Source organism: Sus scrofa, chromosome 10 (genome assembly GCF_054392235.1).
Source record: "Sus scrofa isolate SSC_HxYL_T2T_F1_AM1 chromosome 10, Sscrofa_HxYL_maternal_Yorkshire_Landrace_v2.0, whole genome shotgun sequence".
Taxonomy (NCBI): Eukaryota; Metazoa; Chordata; class Mammalia; order Artiodactyla; family Suidae; genus Sus; species Sus scrofa.
The window spans coordinates 35,572,160-35,589,468 of NC_139392.1; the positions used below are offsets into that span (position 1 = coordinate 35,572,160).

The following is a 17,309-nucleotide window of genomic DNA, read 5'->3' on the forward strand; positions in this document are numbered from 1 at the left end:
GAACCCGCAACCTCATGTTTCCTAGTTGGATTCGTTAACCACTGAGCCACGATGGGAACTCCACAGGAGCATGTGTCTTTTTGAGTGAAAGTTTTGTCTGGGTAGATGCCCAGGTGTGGGATCGCTGGATCATATAGGGTAGTACTGTAGTGAGTTTTCTGAGGAACCCCCATACTCTTTTCCAGAGTGGTCACACTGATTTCCACTGCCACCAACAGTGTAGGAGGGTTCCCCTTTCTCCACACCCCCTCCAGCATTTGTTATCTATCAACTTAATGACGGCCATTCTAACAGGTGTGGGGTGGTCCCTCGCTGCAGTTTTGATGTGTAGTCCCCTCGTACCAAGCAAGGTTGAGCATCTCTTCATGTGCCTATTGGCCATCCCTAAGCCTCATCTGGAGAAATGTCTCTTTAGGTCTTCCGGCTCTTTTTGCATTGAGTTGTTTGGTTTTTGTGGTGGTGGATGAGTTGTATGTGTTGTTTCTCTATTTTGAAGGTAAAGCCATTGGTGGGTGAATCATGTACAAATATTCTCTCCTAGAATAGATTTACAAGGAGATCCTGCTGAATAGCAGTGAGAACTATGTCTAGATACTCATGTTGCAACAGAAGAAAGGGTGGGGGAAAAACTGTAATTGCAATGTATATATGTAAGGATAACCTGACCCCCTTGCTGTACAGTGGGAAAATAAAAAAAAAAAAACAAATATTCTCTCCCATTCTGTGGAGTTTTTCTTTTTTAAAAAAAGGTCTCCTTTGCTGTGCAAACGCTTTTGAGCTTAATTAGTTCCTACTGATTTAGTTGTGTTTTTATTGTCATTATTCTAGGAGGCATATCAAACATGATCTTGATGCGATTTATGTCCAAGAGCATTCTGCCTGTTGTTCTCTAGGGGTTTTCTAGTATCTGGCCTTACATGGAGGTCGCCCAGCCATTTGGAGTTTATTTCTGTGTATGGTGTTAGTGAATGTTCTCACTGCACTTTTGACAGGTACCTGTCCGGTTTTCCCAGCACTACTGATGGAAGACAATGTCTTTCCTCCAGTGTATGTTCTTGCCTCCTTTGCCATAGAGCAGTTGACCCTTGGTGCTTGGGTTTATTTCTGGGCTTTCTGACTGATCAGTGTTGCTGCTTTTTCGCCAGGATCATAGAGTTGAATGACTGTAGCTTTGTAGTATAGTCTGAATACAGGAAGACTGATTTCTCCACTTCTTCCCCCCCCCTTGAAAAGCACAAGCGAGAATGGCCAGGAGGTAGAAAGCATTCTCAGGGTAAAAGGAGGTCTTCAGGCCTCTGTCCATTTCTGCCACGCAGGTCTCATGGTTAGTGGTATAAAGCATGGGCTGCAGGGGCTGGTTACCCCTTCCCTTGGGTTATCAGATGTCCTGCTCCTCCCAGGGCCCCACTGGGAGGGACTACATCCTTGTCTCCTGGAGCCTCCCCTTTCCGCTGCATCTGTTTCACTGTGCAGGGATCAGTCCCTTGAAGGCTGCCCAGCCCAATGCACAGGGAACTCGCTCCTGGAGGACGATTGTATTCCCTCTTTGCTAACAGAAAACCTCCTCAGCTAAGCACAGCATAGACGGCAGTGCCACGGGGATCTGAGCCCTGGGGAGTTCCAGGCCCTGAGGAGCCTGACGGACCCACACATCCACCCAGGGGAGCCCTCCTTCCATCTGACTCTGCACCTCCTCGGTGATGGCATCCCTGTGTTTGTGTTGCAGACTCCTCTGGGACACCTTGAAGCCTCAGCCTGGGACTGGAAGAGTCCAAAAGTTTCCATCTTGACCAGGATACAAGATTGACCTCACTCTTCATCTATTACGAGCCAACTTTAGTATAAGCTTAGTTCTTTATTGTCTAGATTTAGTATTAAGTTCTGATACATGTTTACTACTTGGTATATAAGATTTTGGTAGAATGTAAGATTGTGTATTAAATAATTGTTACCTATCCATTTGCTTTTTTTGAAACTAGTTTTCGATAAAATAAACACAGGTATAGGAAAGCCCCCTTAAGCAGAGGTAGAACTTAATGCACTGGAGTCAGGCAGTCACCCTAGTGTCCACCCCCTGTCCTGTCACCCGCATCAGTCCTGACTGAAGAAGGGGACTGTGGATTTAGTCCTGACCAACTGCCCTCAAGCCAGTTTCTTTCCAAGGATTCTGTGGCCTCATGTCGGTTTGTACCTTTGACCATGGGAACTCTGTCACGCTCCCTCTTTCAGGATGACATGGTTGGCCGAGCCTTGCATGCCCAGACCCTGGCTGCTGGAACATCCATATCTCACCTTTTCCCTCCTCATGTCTCTGACATGTTTCTTTATATCCCATGCCTGGAGTTGGTATTTTTAAAACATGTAGAGTGACACCGAATGAGACACAGATAAAAACTGTAAAAGTAATTTTAATAAAGTACACTTTGATTGCAAAGCAAGTGTGTTTTTTGTTAATGGATCCCTTGGGAGGATAAAGAATGGCATACCCAAGTATGGAAGGCAGAGATAGGAAACATGAGAGAAGGCATGAATGTGCAGATTTTTCGGCAAAGGCCAAGAGAAACATTTCTTTGTCCACAGAAGGAAGATGTGGTGCTGCAGAATTGGGTGGCAAGAGTATTTTCTCTATTCCAAAATCTGAGAGTGAATCCCAAGGTTAACACTTTTCCCCTCCCCAGAATGCGTTGTCACACCTTTCCATTGTCCATGCATCGTCGTGCTCTGCTCTCCCTGCCTTGTAGGACTCTGGGTTCTGCATGATCAGGGTTGCACCTGAAACAACAAAGAAAGAGAGGGAAAGACCAGCTGTCTTTGCCTTGGCTTCTCAAACCCCTCGGGCTCTCCTGGGCTTCCTGGCTTTCCGGAGTGTCTAAAGATGCTCCTAGTGGGAAGCTGAGTCCTGGTCATTCAGATAGGACGTGGGATGGCCAAACTGGGTTCACCCCTGGAAACAGACTTTGCACACTTCCCCAGGTTGTAATGCACATCCCGGCCCCAACCCCACCTACCCCCATGCTCCAGTGCTTCTACTGGGCGACCACAAAAAGAGGAGGCTTTTTCCACCGTCCACCAGCAACAAAAACAGAGGAGACAGAGACCAAAAGGAAGACAGACAGGGAGAGAGAGAGAGGGCTGAGCATAAAATGGGGAGAAAGTGGAAACAAGAGTGAGAGAAAGACACCAAAAATTCAGAGAGAAAGAGAGGGAAGAGAGGCAGTTGACATAGTGGCCTTAGCATCGGGCTCAAGTCACCCCTAGTGACCAAAGCTGTCACAAGTCTGAGCTATCTCAAGGTGTTTTTCGTCCTGGTGAAGCATCTCCCCTGGGGAAGCCATTCTGAAGTTGGCAGAGGGGTTGAGGGGCCTGCAGCTCCTGGGGTCCCTGCTGGGCCGATCAGGTCAGGTTCTCCCCCAGATTTCCACAGACACTAACCCAGCATCTGAAGGGGATGCAGTCCATCCAAAAAGATGTGCTTCCAACCATGCTGCTTGAAGAGCCCCAAGAAGGGAACCAAGACACCTGCCTTTCATGTTCTGGGAACCAGACAGCTATCAGCAGGATACTCCTAGCATGGACTGCTCTAATGCAGTCAGGGCAAGCCAGGAAGCATGGCTGAGAGCTAAAAGAAGAGCTGTTGGCCAAAGGGAAAGGAAACTCCAATAAGGTGCGAAGTACAGTGATAGACCCCCAGGCTCCAAGATCAACAGAGACTGGACGTGCAGAGTTCCCTCCGCCTCCCACAGCAGAACCTTGGTCTGCACTGGCCTTGGGCACCTGCCAGCGTGAGTTACCTGCTCCTCTCAGTGCCCCAAAATGAATACCAGTTGCAAAGTTGGCTGGGCCTCTCACCCAACCCGACACCACCCTATGCCCTGAATCAGCAACCCCTCTTTTTAAATCAAGTGAGCAGGCTTTGAGTCATCAGCACCCTTCAGACCTGAGATCCAGACAAATCAAGGACCACCCAGCTTGTATCCACATGACCTGGATTCAGGTAGCTTCCTTCTAACGAGGGTGCCACAGAGGAGGAAGAGGCTCAGACGGAGAAGGAAGAAGGCGAGTGTGGAGCTCTCTGGAGAGAAAGGGCACAGGGATGAGCACAGCCTGCCCCCAAAATACCACCACATGGACACACTGTGCTCATGACCAGAAGCCAAATTCCATGCCAGCCTGATTCTAGGAAGCTGCACCTCCAGGATTCAAGCCAGGTACATCTGGACCAAGAATGCTGCCTCCAAGTCATCAAAGGGCCCTCAGAGCCCCCTGATAGCCTGTCCAACTCTCTAGGCACTGGGCTGCCCAACCAGACAGGAATGGAACCACAGGTGTGAAAGGGGAACTATGTCCCCTCTCTGAGTTGAGGCAAAGAGGGCCAGAGTATCAGAGGCTGCATGTACCCAGGTGCAAGGCCCTGGGCACTTCCATGAGGTTCAACCCACCTGTCTCCAACCCCATCTCTGAGCCTGAAGGCACAGCCAGGGAGCTGCAGAGGGACTCTGCTGGTGTCTGGCACCATCTGGCGGCCATGTGCTCTGAGACCAATGCTCCACTTTTCCTACTGTTTCCTAATACAGACCCCCTGTCCCCACTGGCCTTGGGGCATTTGCCAGCATGACTTCCTTAACCCTCTCCCTCTCAGTACACTGAGAAGCACTGCAGGTGGGGATAAGCCTATCTCAAGGTCTCCCAGGGCTCTCTCCCCACTCGAAACCACCCCACTCGCTGAAATCTGTGAGCCTTGCCTTTTTTTGTGTGTGTCTTTTTCGGGCAGTATCCTTGGCATGTGGAGGTTCCCAAGTTAGGGGTCTAATTGGAGCTGTAGCTGCCAGCCTACACCAGAGCCACAGCAATGCAGGATCCGAGCCGAGTCTGTGACTGACACCACAGCTCATGGCAACATGGGATCCTTAACCCACTGAGTGAAGCCAGGGATCAAACCTTTGTCCTCATGGGTGCTAGTCAGATTCATTTCTGCTGAAACACGATGGGAACTCCTGGCACTGCATTTCTAAACATTCATACTGAACCATCAGGAAAAGAACGAAAACAACCCTATTCACCACTGCATCCAAAAGAACAAGGAGTTCACACTGGGGTGCAAAGGGATCGGTGGCGCCTTGGGACCCCTGGGAGGCACGTTCCATCACAGAGGGTTAAGGATCCAGTGTTGGAGCAAGACAGCAGAAGCATAAGAGGACACGCTCACCCTCTCCCACAAACACATCAGAAAAACACATCTGCACGTACAATGACTCGCACAGAACATCCACTGCCTGCTGGCAGAGGAACCTAAACCTCCAAAAAGGGCAACTCTTGAGAGAACTGGGAAGAACCAAAGACAAAAAGAGAGGGTAAAGGAATCAGGGCGGGACTAGCATTCCTGAGAGGGAGCTCTGAAGGAGAAAAGGATCCCACCTCCTGGGAAGGCAGCTAACTGACAGGGAGATAAGCTGAGATGGAGGAATCTCAAAGTCACCACGAAAAGCACAGCAGCTGGACTGAGGAAGGCAAAGCAGAGTGAGAGCTGCATCTGAACCACTGGCCGGGACACCCCAGCCAGAGATGCGCAGACAGGGGCTGGGTGCTGAGACTCTGGCTCCAGAGGGGAGTCCTGGGGAGAGGACTGAGGCTGGCATGTGGGGACAGCCTGATGGGCTAAGCAGCTGTGCAGCACAGGCTGAGGAGAGGAATGCCAGGGCAGAGGGAATCCAGGAGAAGGGCCAACCCACACGAGAGGCCAGGCACCATTGCTGGGGAAGGGAGGGGCATGGGTGGACCCAAAGGAAGCTCCAGGCACCAGAGCTGCCCATGCCCCAGGCTCAGAGGACCAGGTGGCTCTGTGCAGGTTCCCAGCAGGCGGTGAGAAGCCTCTTGCTCCTCGAAGGGAGACTGGGCACTTCTTCTGCAGGCTGCCAGTGGTCAGGCACCTCTTGTGTGGCCTAAGAGCATCAGGGGGCTGAGTGCTGTGTGGTGCCTCTTGCACCATCTACAGGCAGCAGGGACAGGCCTCAGCGGTTGCCTCAGAGGCCAGAGAGAAGCATGGCCTGCCACCACTGGGGACATGTGAGTGGGCTCCACCTGCAGTCACCTCAGGGGTTGGCAAAAAGAAGAGGGCACTGCACCCAAGCACCATACACTTTTTCTCTCACTCCCCTGGGAACACACCTGCCCTGCAGCTGCCATTGCCAAATGTTCTGGGCAGCACCCAGAGATGGTCATCTGTCCCTTCCCAAGACCCTACAACTAGGAGCAGCTGGCGCAGCACCTCCTGTGGGGGATAGGCAGAACAGGGTGCTTCTTGTATGGTCTGCATGTGGTGGGGGCAAACCACCACAGTTATCTCTGACTCCAGAGGCAGTCATGGCCCGCTCCCACTAGGGGTCCCTGAACAAGCACCACCTCACCTGTGGTTCCAATCACCTCAGAGGAGGGCATTGCAATTGAACACTGCTGCTGCTACTGCCAAATGCTCTGGACTCCTCGTAGATCTGCCTAGAGCTCATTACCACTTACTCGGACCCTGCAACTATGAGTAGCCTGTACCACATTCCTGCAGGTCCTTGCTGCTGTTTTGAACCCAATGACCAGGCACTGACTGCTGGCCCTACCCACTTCCTCCTTCTCCCTGAAAACACACTGAGTGTCCTGGAAATAACAGTCTGCTCACACCAAAGAAAGAGACAGAAACTATTCAAACTCGCACACCAAAAATAGCCACCCTCCCCCCCACAAAAAAAGAATACATAGAAGTAGCCTTGCAAGACTACAGTTTGGCTTCCCTAAACTCACAGACAAAGAAAAACATAAGCAAGATGAAGACGCTCAGAAACCAATCCCAGTTAAAGGAAAAGAGGAATTCACCTAAAGAAGTCAACAATGAAACAGACCTCTGAAGTCTGACAGACATTGAGTTCAAAAGGGAGATAGTGAAAATACTGAAGGAATTAATGCTGATCAAGGAATTAAGAGAGGATATGAATAGTAATGCAGATTCCTTTAGAAAGGAACTAGAAAATATAAGAAGGAGCCATGAAAAACTAGAAAATTCATGTGCAGAGATGCAAACTGAGCTAAAGGCACTAAAAAGCAGAATGAATGATGCAGAGAAATTAGTGACTTGGAAGACAGAATAATGGAAATCACCCAATCAGGACAGCAGACAGGAAACCAAATGAAAAAACATGAAAGCAATATAAGATATCTGTGGGATAATATAAAGCAGGCCAATCTACAAATAATAGGAATTCTAGAAGGAGAAGAAAAAAAGGGGGGATTGAAAATGTGTTTGAAGAAATGATGTCTGAAAAATTTCCAAATCTAAAGGAAACTGATATGAAGATACAGGAGGTACAGAGGGCCCCAAACAAGGTGAACTCAAACAGGCCCACGCCAAAACATAAGAAAAATGGCAAAAGTTAAAGATCAAGAGAGGATTCTAAAGGCAGCAAGAGAAAAGCAAAGCATTAATGATAAGCAAAGCCATAAGGCTATCAGCTATTTTTCTCTGTAGAAACCCTACAGGCCAGAACAGAGTGGCAAGATAGATTTCAAGGGCTGAAAGGAAAAAAATCTGCAACCTAGAATACTCTATCCAGCAAGAATATCATTTAAAATAGAAGGGAAAATACAGAATTTCTCCAGCAAACAAAAGCTGAAAGACTACAGCAATACTAAACCCATTCAAATAGAAATACGGAGGAGTTCCCGTTTTGGTGCAGTGGTTAACAAATCTGACTAGGAACCATGAGGTTGCAGGTTCGATCCCTGGCCTTGCTCAGTGGGTTAAGGATCCGGCATTGCCGTGAGCTGTGGTGTAGGTTGCAGATGCAGCTCGGATCCCGTGTTGCTGTGGCTCTGGCGTAGGCTGGCAGCTACAGCTCTGATTGGACCCCTAGCCTGGGAATCTCCATATGCCACGGGAGCAGCCCTAGAAAAGGCAAAAAGACAAAAAAAAAAAAAAAGAAATACGGAAAGGGCATCTCTAAATAAACAAAAAAAAAAAAAGGAAGAAGAAATAGGATGGAAGGAACCATAATTGGAAAGCAATCCCTTAAGTAAGTCAGCATATAGATCTAAACATGAAGATGTTAAAAAAAGGACTTCAAAATCATACAATGTAGGGAAGGAAATTAAGAAAATATAGATTCTGTTTTTATTTTAATGAGGTGTTCGAGGCTATGTGACCATCAGGCTAAAGCAAGCAGATATAGGAAGGGGTTAAGAACATACTTTAACAACAGGGCAATCCAAATCAAAACTGAACATTACATTCACAAAACCTGAAAAGAAAAGTACTCAAACATAAAATAAATGGAAATCATGCAGCCAAAAAAGGAAGGGAAGAAAAGAGAAACATAGAATCAACAGGAAAACCAGGTAGAAAATGGCAATAAATACCTATCTATCAATAATCACCTTGGATTTCCTGTCATGGTAGAGTGGAAATGAATCTGACTAGGAATCATGAGGTTGCCGGTTCTATCCATGGCCTTGCTCAGTTGGTTAAGGATCCAGCGTTGCTGTGAGCTGTGGTATAGGTCACAAACACTGCTTGGATCCCACTTTGCTGTAGCTGTGGTGTAGGCCAGCAGCTACAGCTCCAATTAGACCCCTAGCCTGGGAACCTCCATATGCTGCAGATGCGGCCCTAAAAGTCTAAATAAGAATAGGAATAATAAGAATCACCTTAAATGTCAATGGACTGAATTCTCTGATCAAAAGACACAGAGTGGTAGATTGGATTAAAAAAAGCAAAAAGCATCCATCTGCTGTCTACAAGAGAGTCACCGCAGGGAAAAGGGCACATATAGTTTGAAAGTGAGGGGACAGGAAAAGATATCTCATGTCAATGGACAAGACAGGAGAGCAGGAGTTGCAATACTCATATCAGACAAAATCAACTTTAGAATGAAGGCCATAAAGAAAGACAAAGAAGGACAGCATTTAATGGTAAAAGGATCCATTCAAGAAGAAGATATTACAATCCTCTATATATATGCCCCTAATATAGGAGCATCTCGATACCTATAACAAATACTAAGAGACATAAAAGGAGAAATTTATGGGAATACAATCATAGCAGGAGACTTTAACACCCCACTCACATCAATGACAATCCTCTCGAGAGAAAATCAATAAGGCAACAGAGATCCTAAAGGACACACTTTAGAAACATTGGACTTAACATTATCAGGGCATTACATCCAAAAAAATCAGAATATGCATTCTTCTCAAGTGCACATGGAACATTCTCAAGGATCGATCACATACTGGGGCACAAAGCTAACCTCGACAAATTTAAGAGTATAGGAATTACTTCAAGTATCTTCTCTGACCACAATGGCATGAAACTAGAAGTCACCCACAGGAAAAGAAATGAGAAAAAAACTTACTACATGGAGATGAAACAACATGCTACTAAAAAAACCTATGGGTCAATGAGGACATCAAGGAGGAAATTAAGGAGTTTCCATTGTGGTGCAGTGCAAATGAATCCTACTAGGAAAAATGAGGTCTTGGGTTCAATCCCTGGCCTCACTCATTAGGTTAAGGATCAGGTGTTCCTGAGAGCTGTGATGTAGGTCACAGATGTGGCTTGGATCTGGCATTGCTGTGGCTGTGGTGTAGGCTGGCATATGCCACAACATATGGCTCTAAAAACCAAAAGAGAAAGAAAGAAAGAAAGAAAGAAAGAAAGAAAGAAAGAAAGAAAGAAAGAAAGAAAGAAAGAAAGAAAGAAAGAAAGAAAGAAAAAGAAGGAGGAAATTAAAAAATACATCAAGACAAATGACAATGAAGACATAGCTACTCAAAATCTATGGGATGCCACAAAAGCAGTGCTCAGAGGGAAGTTCAGAGAAATACAGGACTTCCTCAAAAAAGAAGAAAAATCTCATGTTGACAACTTAACCCACCACCTAAATGAATTAGAAAAAGAACAACAAGCAAAACCTAAAGTCAGCAGAGGAAGGAAATCATAATGATCAGAGAGAAAATCCATAAAACAGACATTCAAAAAACAATAGAAAAAATCAATAAAACTAACACCTGGTTCTTTGAAACAGTCAACAAAATTGACAAACCTCTTGCCAGACTCACCAAGAAAAGGAGAGGAAAAAACCCAAATAAAGTCAGAAATGAAAAAGGAGACGTCACAACGGAAACTACAAAAATACCAAAAAAAAAAAAAAGAAAAAAACCATGAGAGAATACTCTCAACAATTATATGTCAACAAGTTTGACAAACTAGAAGAAACAGACACCTTTCTAGAGACTTATACAGCCTTCCAAAACTGGATCAAGAAGAAATAGATCAACTGAGCACCCTGCTCACTAGAAATGAAATTGAGTGTGTCATAAAAACACTCCCTACAAATAAAATTCCCAGGACCAGATGGCTTCACAGGAGAATTCTACCAAACATACAAAGAGGAACTTACACCCACCCTCCTTAAACTTTTTCAAAAGGTTGCAGAAGAAGGAACACTCCCAAAGACATTCTATGATGCCACCATAACCCTAATTCCAAAACCAGACAGAGATACCACCAACAAAGAAAACTATAGGCCAATATCTTTGATGAATATAGACTTGAAAATTCTCAACAAAATTTTGGCCACCTGAATCCAACATATCAAAAAGATCATACACCACGACCAGGATGGATTCACTCCAGGTTCACAAGGATGGTTCGACATGTGCAAATCAATCAACATCAAACACCACATTAACAAAAGAAAAGTCAAAAACCACATGATCATCTCAATAGATGCAGAAAAATCATTTGACAAAGTCCAACATCCACTCACCCTAAAAATTCTTGCCAAAGTGTGTCTAGAGGGAACATACCGTAACATAAAAAAAGCCATTTATGACAAACTCACAGCAAATGTAATACTCGATGGAGAAAAGATGAAAGCCTTCCCACTCAAATCTGGAACAAGATGAGGATGCCCACTCTCGCCACTGTTACTCACCAAAGTATGGGAAGTTCCTAGCCACAGCAACCAGACAAACAAAAGAAATAAAAGGCATCCAACTAGGAAGAGAAGAGGTAAAGCTGTCACCGTATGCCTACAAAGACATGATACTGGATATAGAAAACCCTAAGGACTCAACCCAGAAACTGCTTGAACTGATCAACAAATTCAGCAAAGTAGCAGGATACAAGATGAACATTCAGAAATCAGTTTCATTTTCGGATACTACCAATGAAATATTAGAAAAGGAACACAAAAATACAATACCTTTCAAAAATACAATACAATACCCCACAAATCAAATGCATGGGAATACCACGGACCAAGGAGGTGAAACACACATATGCTGAGACCTAGAAAACATTAATCAAGGAAATTAAAGAGGATTCAAAGAAATGGGAAGAGAGTCCATGCTCCTGGGTTGGAAGAATTAATACTGTAAAAATGTACTCACTACCCAAAGCAATCTACAGATTCAACGCAATCCCTATCAAATGACCCATGACATTTTTCACAGAACTACAACAGACAATCCAAAGATTTATATGGAATCACAAAAGACCCAAAATTGCTAAAGCAATCCTGAGGACCAAAAACCAAGCAGGAGGCTTAACTCCCCAGACTTCAGGCAATATCACAAAGCCACAGGAAACAAGAAAGTGTGGTGCTGGTTCCAAAACAGACAGACAAACCAATGGAACAGAAGAGAGAACCCAGAAATAAACCCAGACACCTATGGTCAATTAATCTTTGACAAAGGAGGCAAGAATATAAAATGGGAAAAAGACATCTTTTCAGCACGTATTGCTGGGAAACCCAGACAGGTGCACACACATCAATGAAACTAAAACACATCCTCACACCATGCACAAAAATAAACTCAAGATGGCTTCAAGACTTAAATGTATGACAAGACACCATCAAACTTCTGGAAGAGAACATAGGCAAAACATTCTCTGACATCAGCCTTACAAATGTTTTCTCAGGTCAGTCTCCCAAAGCAACGGAAATAAAAGCCAAACTAATCCAATGGGACCTAATCAAACAGACAAGTTTTACACAGCAAAGGAAACCAAGAAGACAACTTACAGAAAGGGAGAAAATAGTTTCAAATGATGCAACTGACAAGGGCTTAATCTCTAAAATATACAAACAACTTATACAAATCAACAGCAAAAAAGCCAATAGCCCAATTGAAAAATGCACAAATGACCTGAATAGACATTTCTCCAAGGAAGATATACAGTTGGCCAACAGGCACATGAAAAAATGCTCAACATCCCTGGTTATTAGAGAAATGCAAATCAAAACTACCATGAGATACCACCTCGCACCAGCCAGAATGGCTATCATTCATAAGTCCACAAATAACAAATGCTGGAGGGGGTGTGGAGAAAAGGGAACCCTCCTGCACTGCGGGTGGGAATGTAAGTTGGTGCAACCACCATGGAGAACAGTATGGAGGTGCGTTAGAAAACCACATAGAACTACCATATGACCCAGCAATCCCACTCTTGGGCATATATCTGGACAAAACTTTTCTTGACAAAGACCCATGCACCCACATGTTCATTGCAGCACTATTCACAATAGCCAAGACACGGAAAAATTCTAACTGTCCAGCAACAGATGATTGGATTAGGAAGAGGTGGTAAATATGTACAATGGAATTCTACACAGCCATAAAAAGAACAAAATAATGCCATTTGCAGCAACACAGTTGGAACTAAAGACTCTCCTACTAAGTGAAGTAAGTCAGAAAGAGAACAAGTACCATAAGATATCACTTGTATCTGGAATCGGATATATGGCACCAATGAATCTTTCCACAGAAAAGAAACTCATGGACTTGCAGAATAGACTTGTGGTTGCCAGGGGGGAGGGGGAGGGAGTGGGATGGATGGGGTGCTTGGGGTTAATAGATGCAGACTCTTGCCTTTGGAATGGATAAGCAATGAAATCCTGCTGTGTAGCACTGGGAACTATATCCAGTCACTTATGATGTAGCATGATAACGTGAGGAAAAAGAATGTGTGTGTGTAACTGGGTCACCATGCTGTGCCGCAGAATATTGACAGAACACCGCAAACTAGCTATACTAAAAACAAATAAAAATCATTATATATATATCCAGTGTTGCCACAGCTGTGGCATGGGTTGCAACTGTGCTCAGATCTGATCCCTGGCCCAGGAGCTCCACATGCCACAGGGCAGCTAAAAAAGGGAAAAAAGGAACAAAAGAATACATTTAACCAAGGACATGAAAGACTGAAACACTTTCAGACAGTGATGAAGCCCCTGAAAACTATGACACACATAAATGGAAAGATACCTTGTGCTCTTGGAAAAATTCACATTGTTCAAATGTTCATTCTGCCCAAGGAAATGAACATGTGAATGCCAGCCCCTCCCCAAATTCCAACAGTCTTTTTCCCAGAAATAGAGCAAATCCTCCTACAGTTTGTGTGGAGCCACAAAAGACCTCAAGGAGCCAAAGCAACCCTCAGAAAGGACAAGAGGCCGGAGGCATCTCCCTGCCTGACTTCACTCTATGTTGTGAAGCTACAGTCACCAACAGAGTGTGGAACTGGCTCAAAAACAGGTGCCTGGCCCAGAGCAAGAGGACAGAGCCCAGAATTCAACCCACACTGAGCGGGTCAGTGTGTTCACGACAAAGGGGCCAAGGCCACGTCGTCCCCACAGGAAGTGCTGCTGGGAAAACTCAACACCACATACCATGTAAAGACAGTGGACACCATCCATACCACACACACAATGGACCAAAAAACCCCAGCTTTCAACCCAGAGCCCCTCTTGCATCCTCTGAAGGTGGACCCCCCCTCTGGTGCACATGGGAAGCTAAAAGCTTCTGCTCACCTTTTCCTCCTGTGCCACCCAATTGGCAGGAAACCTGGCTCCCATCAGTGTAGACACTGCCCCTTGATGTCCTAAAGCTGAAAGCCCCTGAAGTCTGAAGAAGACAGAGCTCTGACAGCAGAGATGCCACCAATCATCCCAGCAAAGCAGAAGCCATGGGCCCAAGGAGCCTCAACTCCCTTCATTTGTGCAAAGCAGGGTCCTCCAGGACCGCACCTGCCCCGTGGGTGCCACCACGGGAACTCCTAGAGTATTTGGTTTGGTCTGGTTTTTTTAGGGCTGCAGAAGTTCCTGGGCTAGGGGTCAAATGGATTTTGTAAAATTAAAGATTTCTCCTCTGTGAAAGGCCTTACTCAGAAAATCAAAAAGCAAGTCACAAACCGAGAGAAAACTATTTGCAAACACATACACAACAAAGGATTTGTTTCAAAATATGCAAAGAATTCTAACAAAACAACACCATTAAAAACAGAGAAAGCTCTGGAGTTCCCTTCATAGCTCAGCAGTTAATGAACCTGACTAGGATCCATGAGGATGTGGGTTCGCTCCCTGGCCTTGCTTAGTGGGTTAAGGATCTGGCATTGCTGTGACCTGTGGTGTAGGTTGCAGACACAGCTTGGATCCTGCACTGCTGTGGCTATGATATAGGCTGGCAGCTGTAGCTCTGATTTGACTCCTAGCCTGGGAACATCCATGTGACTTGGGTGCAGCCTAAAAAGAAAAAAGGAAGAAAGAAAACCATCCCCAAGAAATAGAGGTATCAAGAAAGCTGATTTATAATAGAGACAGCACTCTGCAAGTGGGTGGGGAAGGATGTTCACTTGAATAAACAGGGCCAGGATGGATGGTCACCCACATAAGAAAACTAGTATTACTGGAAACCTAACACAGTCCCACCTAAAAGACCCCTCCTACACCACTGCAAGAATAAGTAGGAGATGGCGTTCCTGTCATGGCACAGTGGTTAGCAAATCCAACTAGGAACCATGAGGTTGCAGGTTTGATCCCTGGCCTTGCTCGGTGGGTTGGGGATCTGACATTGCTGTGAGCTGTGGGTGCAGGTTGCAGATGCAGCTTGGATCCCATGTTGTTGTGACTCTGGTGTAGCCAGTGGCTGCAGCTCTGACTGGACCCCTAGCCTGGGAACCTCCATATGCCCTGGGAAGCAGCCCTAGAAAAGGCAAAAAGACAAAAAAAAAAAAAAAAGAAAGAATAAGTAGGAGAATATCATGATGACCTCAGGGCTGGGGGAGGGGACACAATGTGATACTATTTACAGTGTAGCAAAAATAGAGTGCAGAAATGCTTAGAGTAAAAACAGCCTCATGCTGACAGTTGCTGGATTTTGACAAGATGCCAAGTAAATCAAAAGGTAAGAGAGGAGTTTCTGTCATGGCTCAGTGGTTAAGGAACCTGACTAGCATCCATGAGGTTGTGGGTTCGATCCCTGGCCTGGCTCAGCAAGGTAAGGATCCAGTGTTTCGGTGAGCTGTGGTATAGGTTGGAGATACGGCTCAGATCTGGTGTTGCTCTGGCTGTAGTGTAGGCCGGTGGCTACAGCTCCGATTAGACCCCTAGCCTGGGAATCTCCATAAGTGGCAGGTGTGGCCCTAAAAAAAAGACAAACCACCAAAAAAAAAAAAAAAAAAAGTAAGGGAAAGGGGTGCTGAAACAAATATATATCAGTGCAAAGAAGTGAAACTCAACCCCTACCTCATTCCATATGCAAATATGAATTTGAGACAAACACCTAAATTTTAAAAGTAACACGAGCAATTCTCATTGTGGTGCAGCGGAAACTAATCTGACTAGGATCCATGAGGATGTGGGTTCCATCCCTGGCCTCACTCAGTGGGGTAAGGATCTGGCATTGCCGTGAGCTGTGGTGTAGGTCGCAGAGACGGCTTGGATCCTGTATTGCCATGGCTGTGGTGTAGGCCGGCAGCTACAGCTCTGATTCAACCCCAAGCCTGGGAACCTCATATGTCACAAGTGTGGCCCTAAAAAATAAAAAATAAAAAAATATAAAAAAATAAAAGTAGCACTATGTTTAGCACAGCAAAGGAAACCATCAACAAAATGAAGAGACAGCCTACTGAATAGAAGATATTTGCAAACCATTTAAATGACAAGGGGTTAATATCCAAAATATGTATGAAGGTCATATAACTCAATAGCAAAAAACCAAATAACACAGTTAAAAATGAACAAAGGGAGTTCCCATTGTGGCTCAGCAATAATGAAACCCAACTAGTAATCATGAGGTTGCAGGTTCAATATCTGGCCTTGCTCTGTGGGTTAAGGATCCAGCGTTGCTGTGAGCTGTGGTGTAGGTTGCAGACACAGCTCAGATCTTGCAGTGCTGTGGCTGTGGACTGCAGCTGCAGCTCAGATTTGACCCCTAACCTGGGAATTTCCAAACACCATGGGTTTGGCCCTAAAAAGAAAAAAAAAATCAAAGAAGACATTTCTCAAAAGAAGACATACATATGGCCAACAGGTACATGAAAAGATTCTCAACATCACCAGTCATCAGGGAAATTCAAACCAAAACCACAATGAGATATCACCTCATTTCTTGTGGTGAGGATGTGGGGGAAAGTGAAACTCTGTACACTTAGTGGGAATATAAATTGGTGCAGCCGTTACATAAGTTCCTCAAAAAATTAAAACTAGAACTAACAGGAGTGAAATAAAGACCCGGTGGCTCTGCAGGTTAAGAACCTGACTAGCATCCATGAGGACTTGGGTTCAATCCCTGGCCTCACTCAGTGGGTTAAGATCCAGTGTTGCTGAAAGCTGCAGCATAGATTGCAGGTACAGCTTGGATCCTGAGTTCCTTTGGCTGTGGTGTAGGCCGGCAGCTGCCGCTCCAAATAGATCCCTAGCCTTGGAACTTCCATGAACTACAAGTGCAGGCCTTAACAAAAAAGACTAAGTTATGATCTAGCAGTTCCACTTTTCAAGATGTATGTGTCCAAAGGAATTGAAGTCAGAATCTCAAAAGGATATCTGTACCCCTATGTTCACTGCACCAGAGTTCAGAATGCCCAGATGTGGAAACAATCTAAATGTCTATTGGCAGAAGAACAGAGAAAGAAAATGTGATGTATAAACACATACAATAAAGTATTCTGCAGCCTTTAAAAATGTGGAAATCCAGGAGTTCCCATCGTGGCTCAGCAGTTAATGAACCCAACTAGGATCCATGAGGATGTGGGTTTGATCCCTGGCCTTGCTCAGTGGGTTAAGGACCTGGTGTTGCCATCAGGTGTGGTGTAGGTCACAGATGCAGCTCAGATCTGGTGTTGCTGTGGCTGGGATGTAGACCAGCAGCTACAGTTCTGATTCGGCCCCTAGCCTGGGAACCACCATATCAGTGCAAAGAAATGAAACTCAACCCCATACCTAATTTTAGGTGCAGCCCTAAAAAGACCAAAAAAAAAAAAAAAA

The 17,309-nt window shown here is 45.3% G+C and overlaps 1 protein-coding gene across 13 annotated transcripts in view; it reads left to right on the forward strand.

Moving 5' to 3' along the window:
- Positions 1 to 2,434, forward strand: part of LOC146398976 (uncharacterized) — a 79,706-nt gene extending 77,272 nt beyond the window's left edge. For 12 of the 13 annotated variants that reach the window (XM_084980916.1, XM_084980917.1, XM_084980921.1 and 9 more), the window contains one exon: positions 1,727 to 2,434. In XM_084980916.1, the coding sequence (XP_084837042.1) occupies positions 1,727 to 1,746 (20 nt within the window). In that variant the 3' untranslated portion in view covers positions 1,747 to 2,434. The remainder of the gene's footprint in view (positions 1 to 1,726) is intronic. The other variant, XR_014818320.1, reaches the window with a different exon arrangement.
- The last annotated feature ends 14,875 nt before the right edge of the window (positions 2,435 to 17,309 follow it).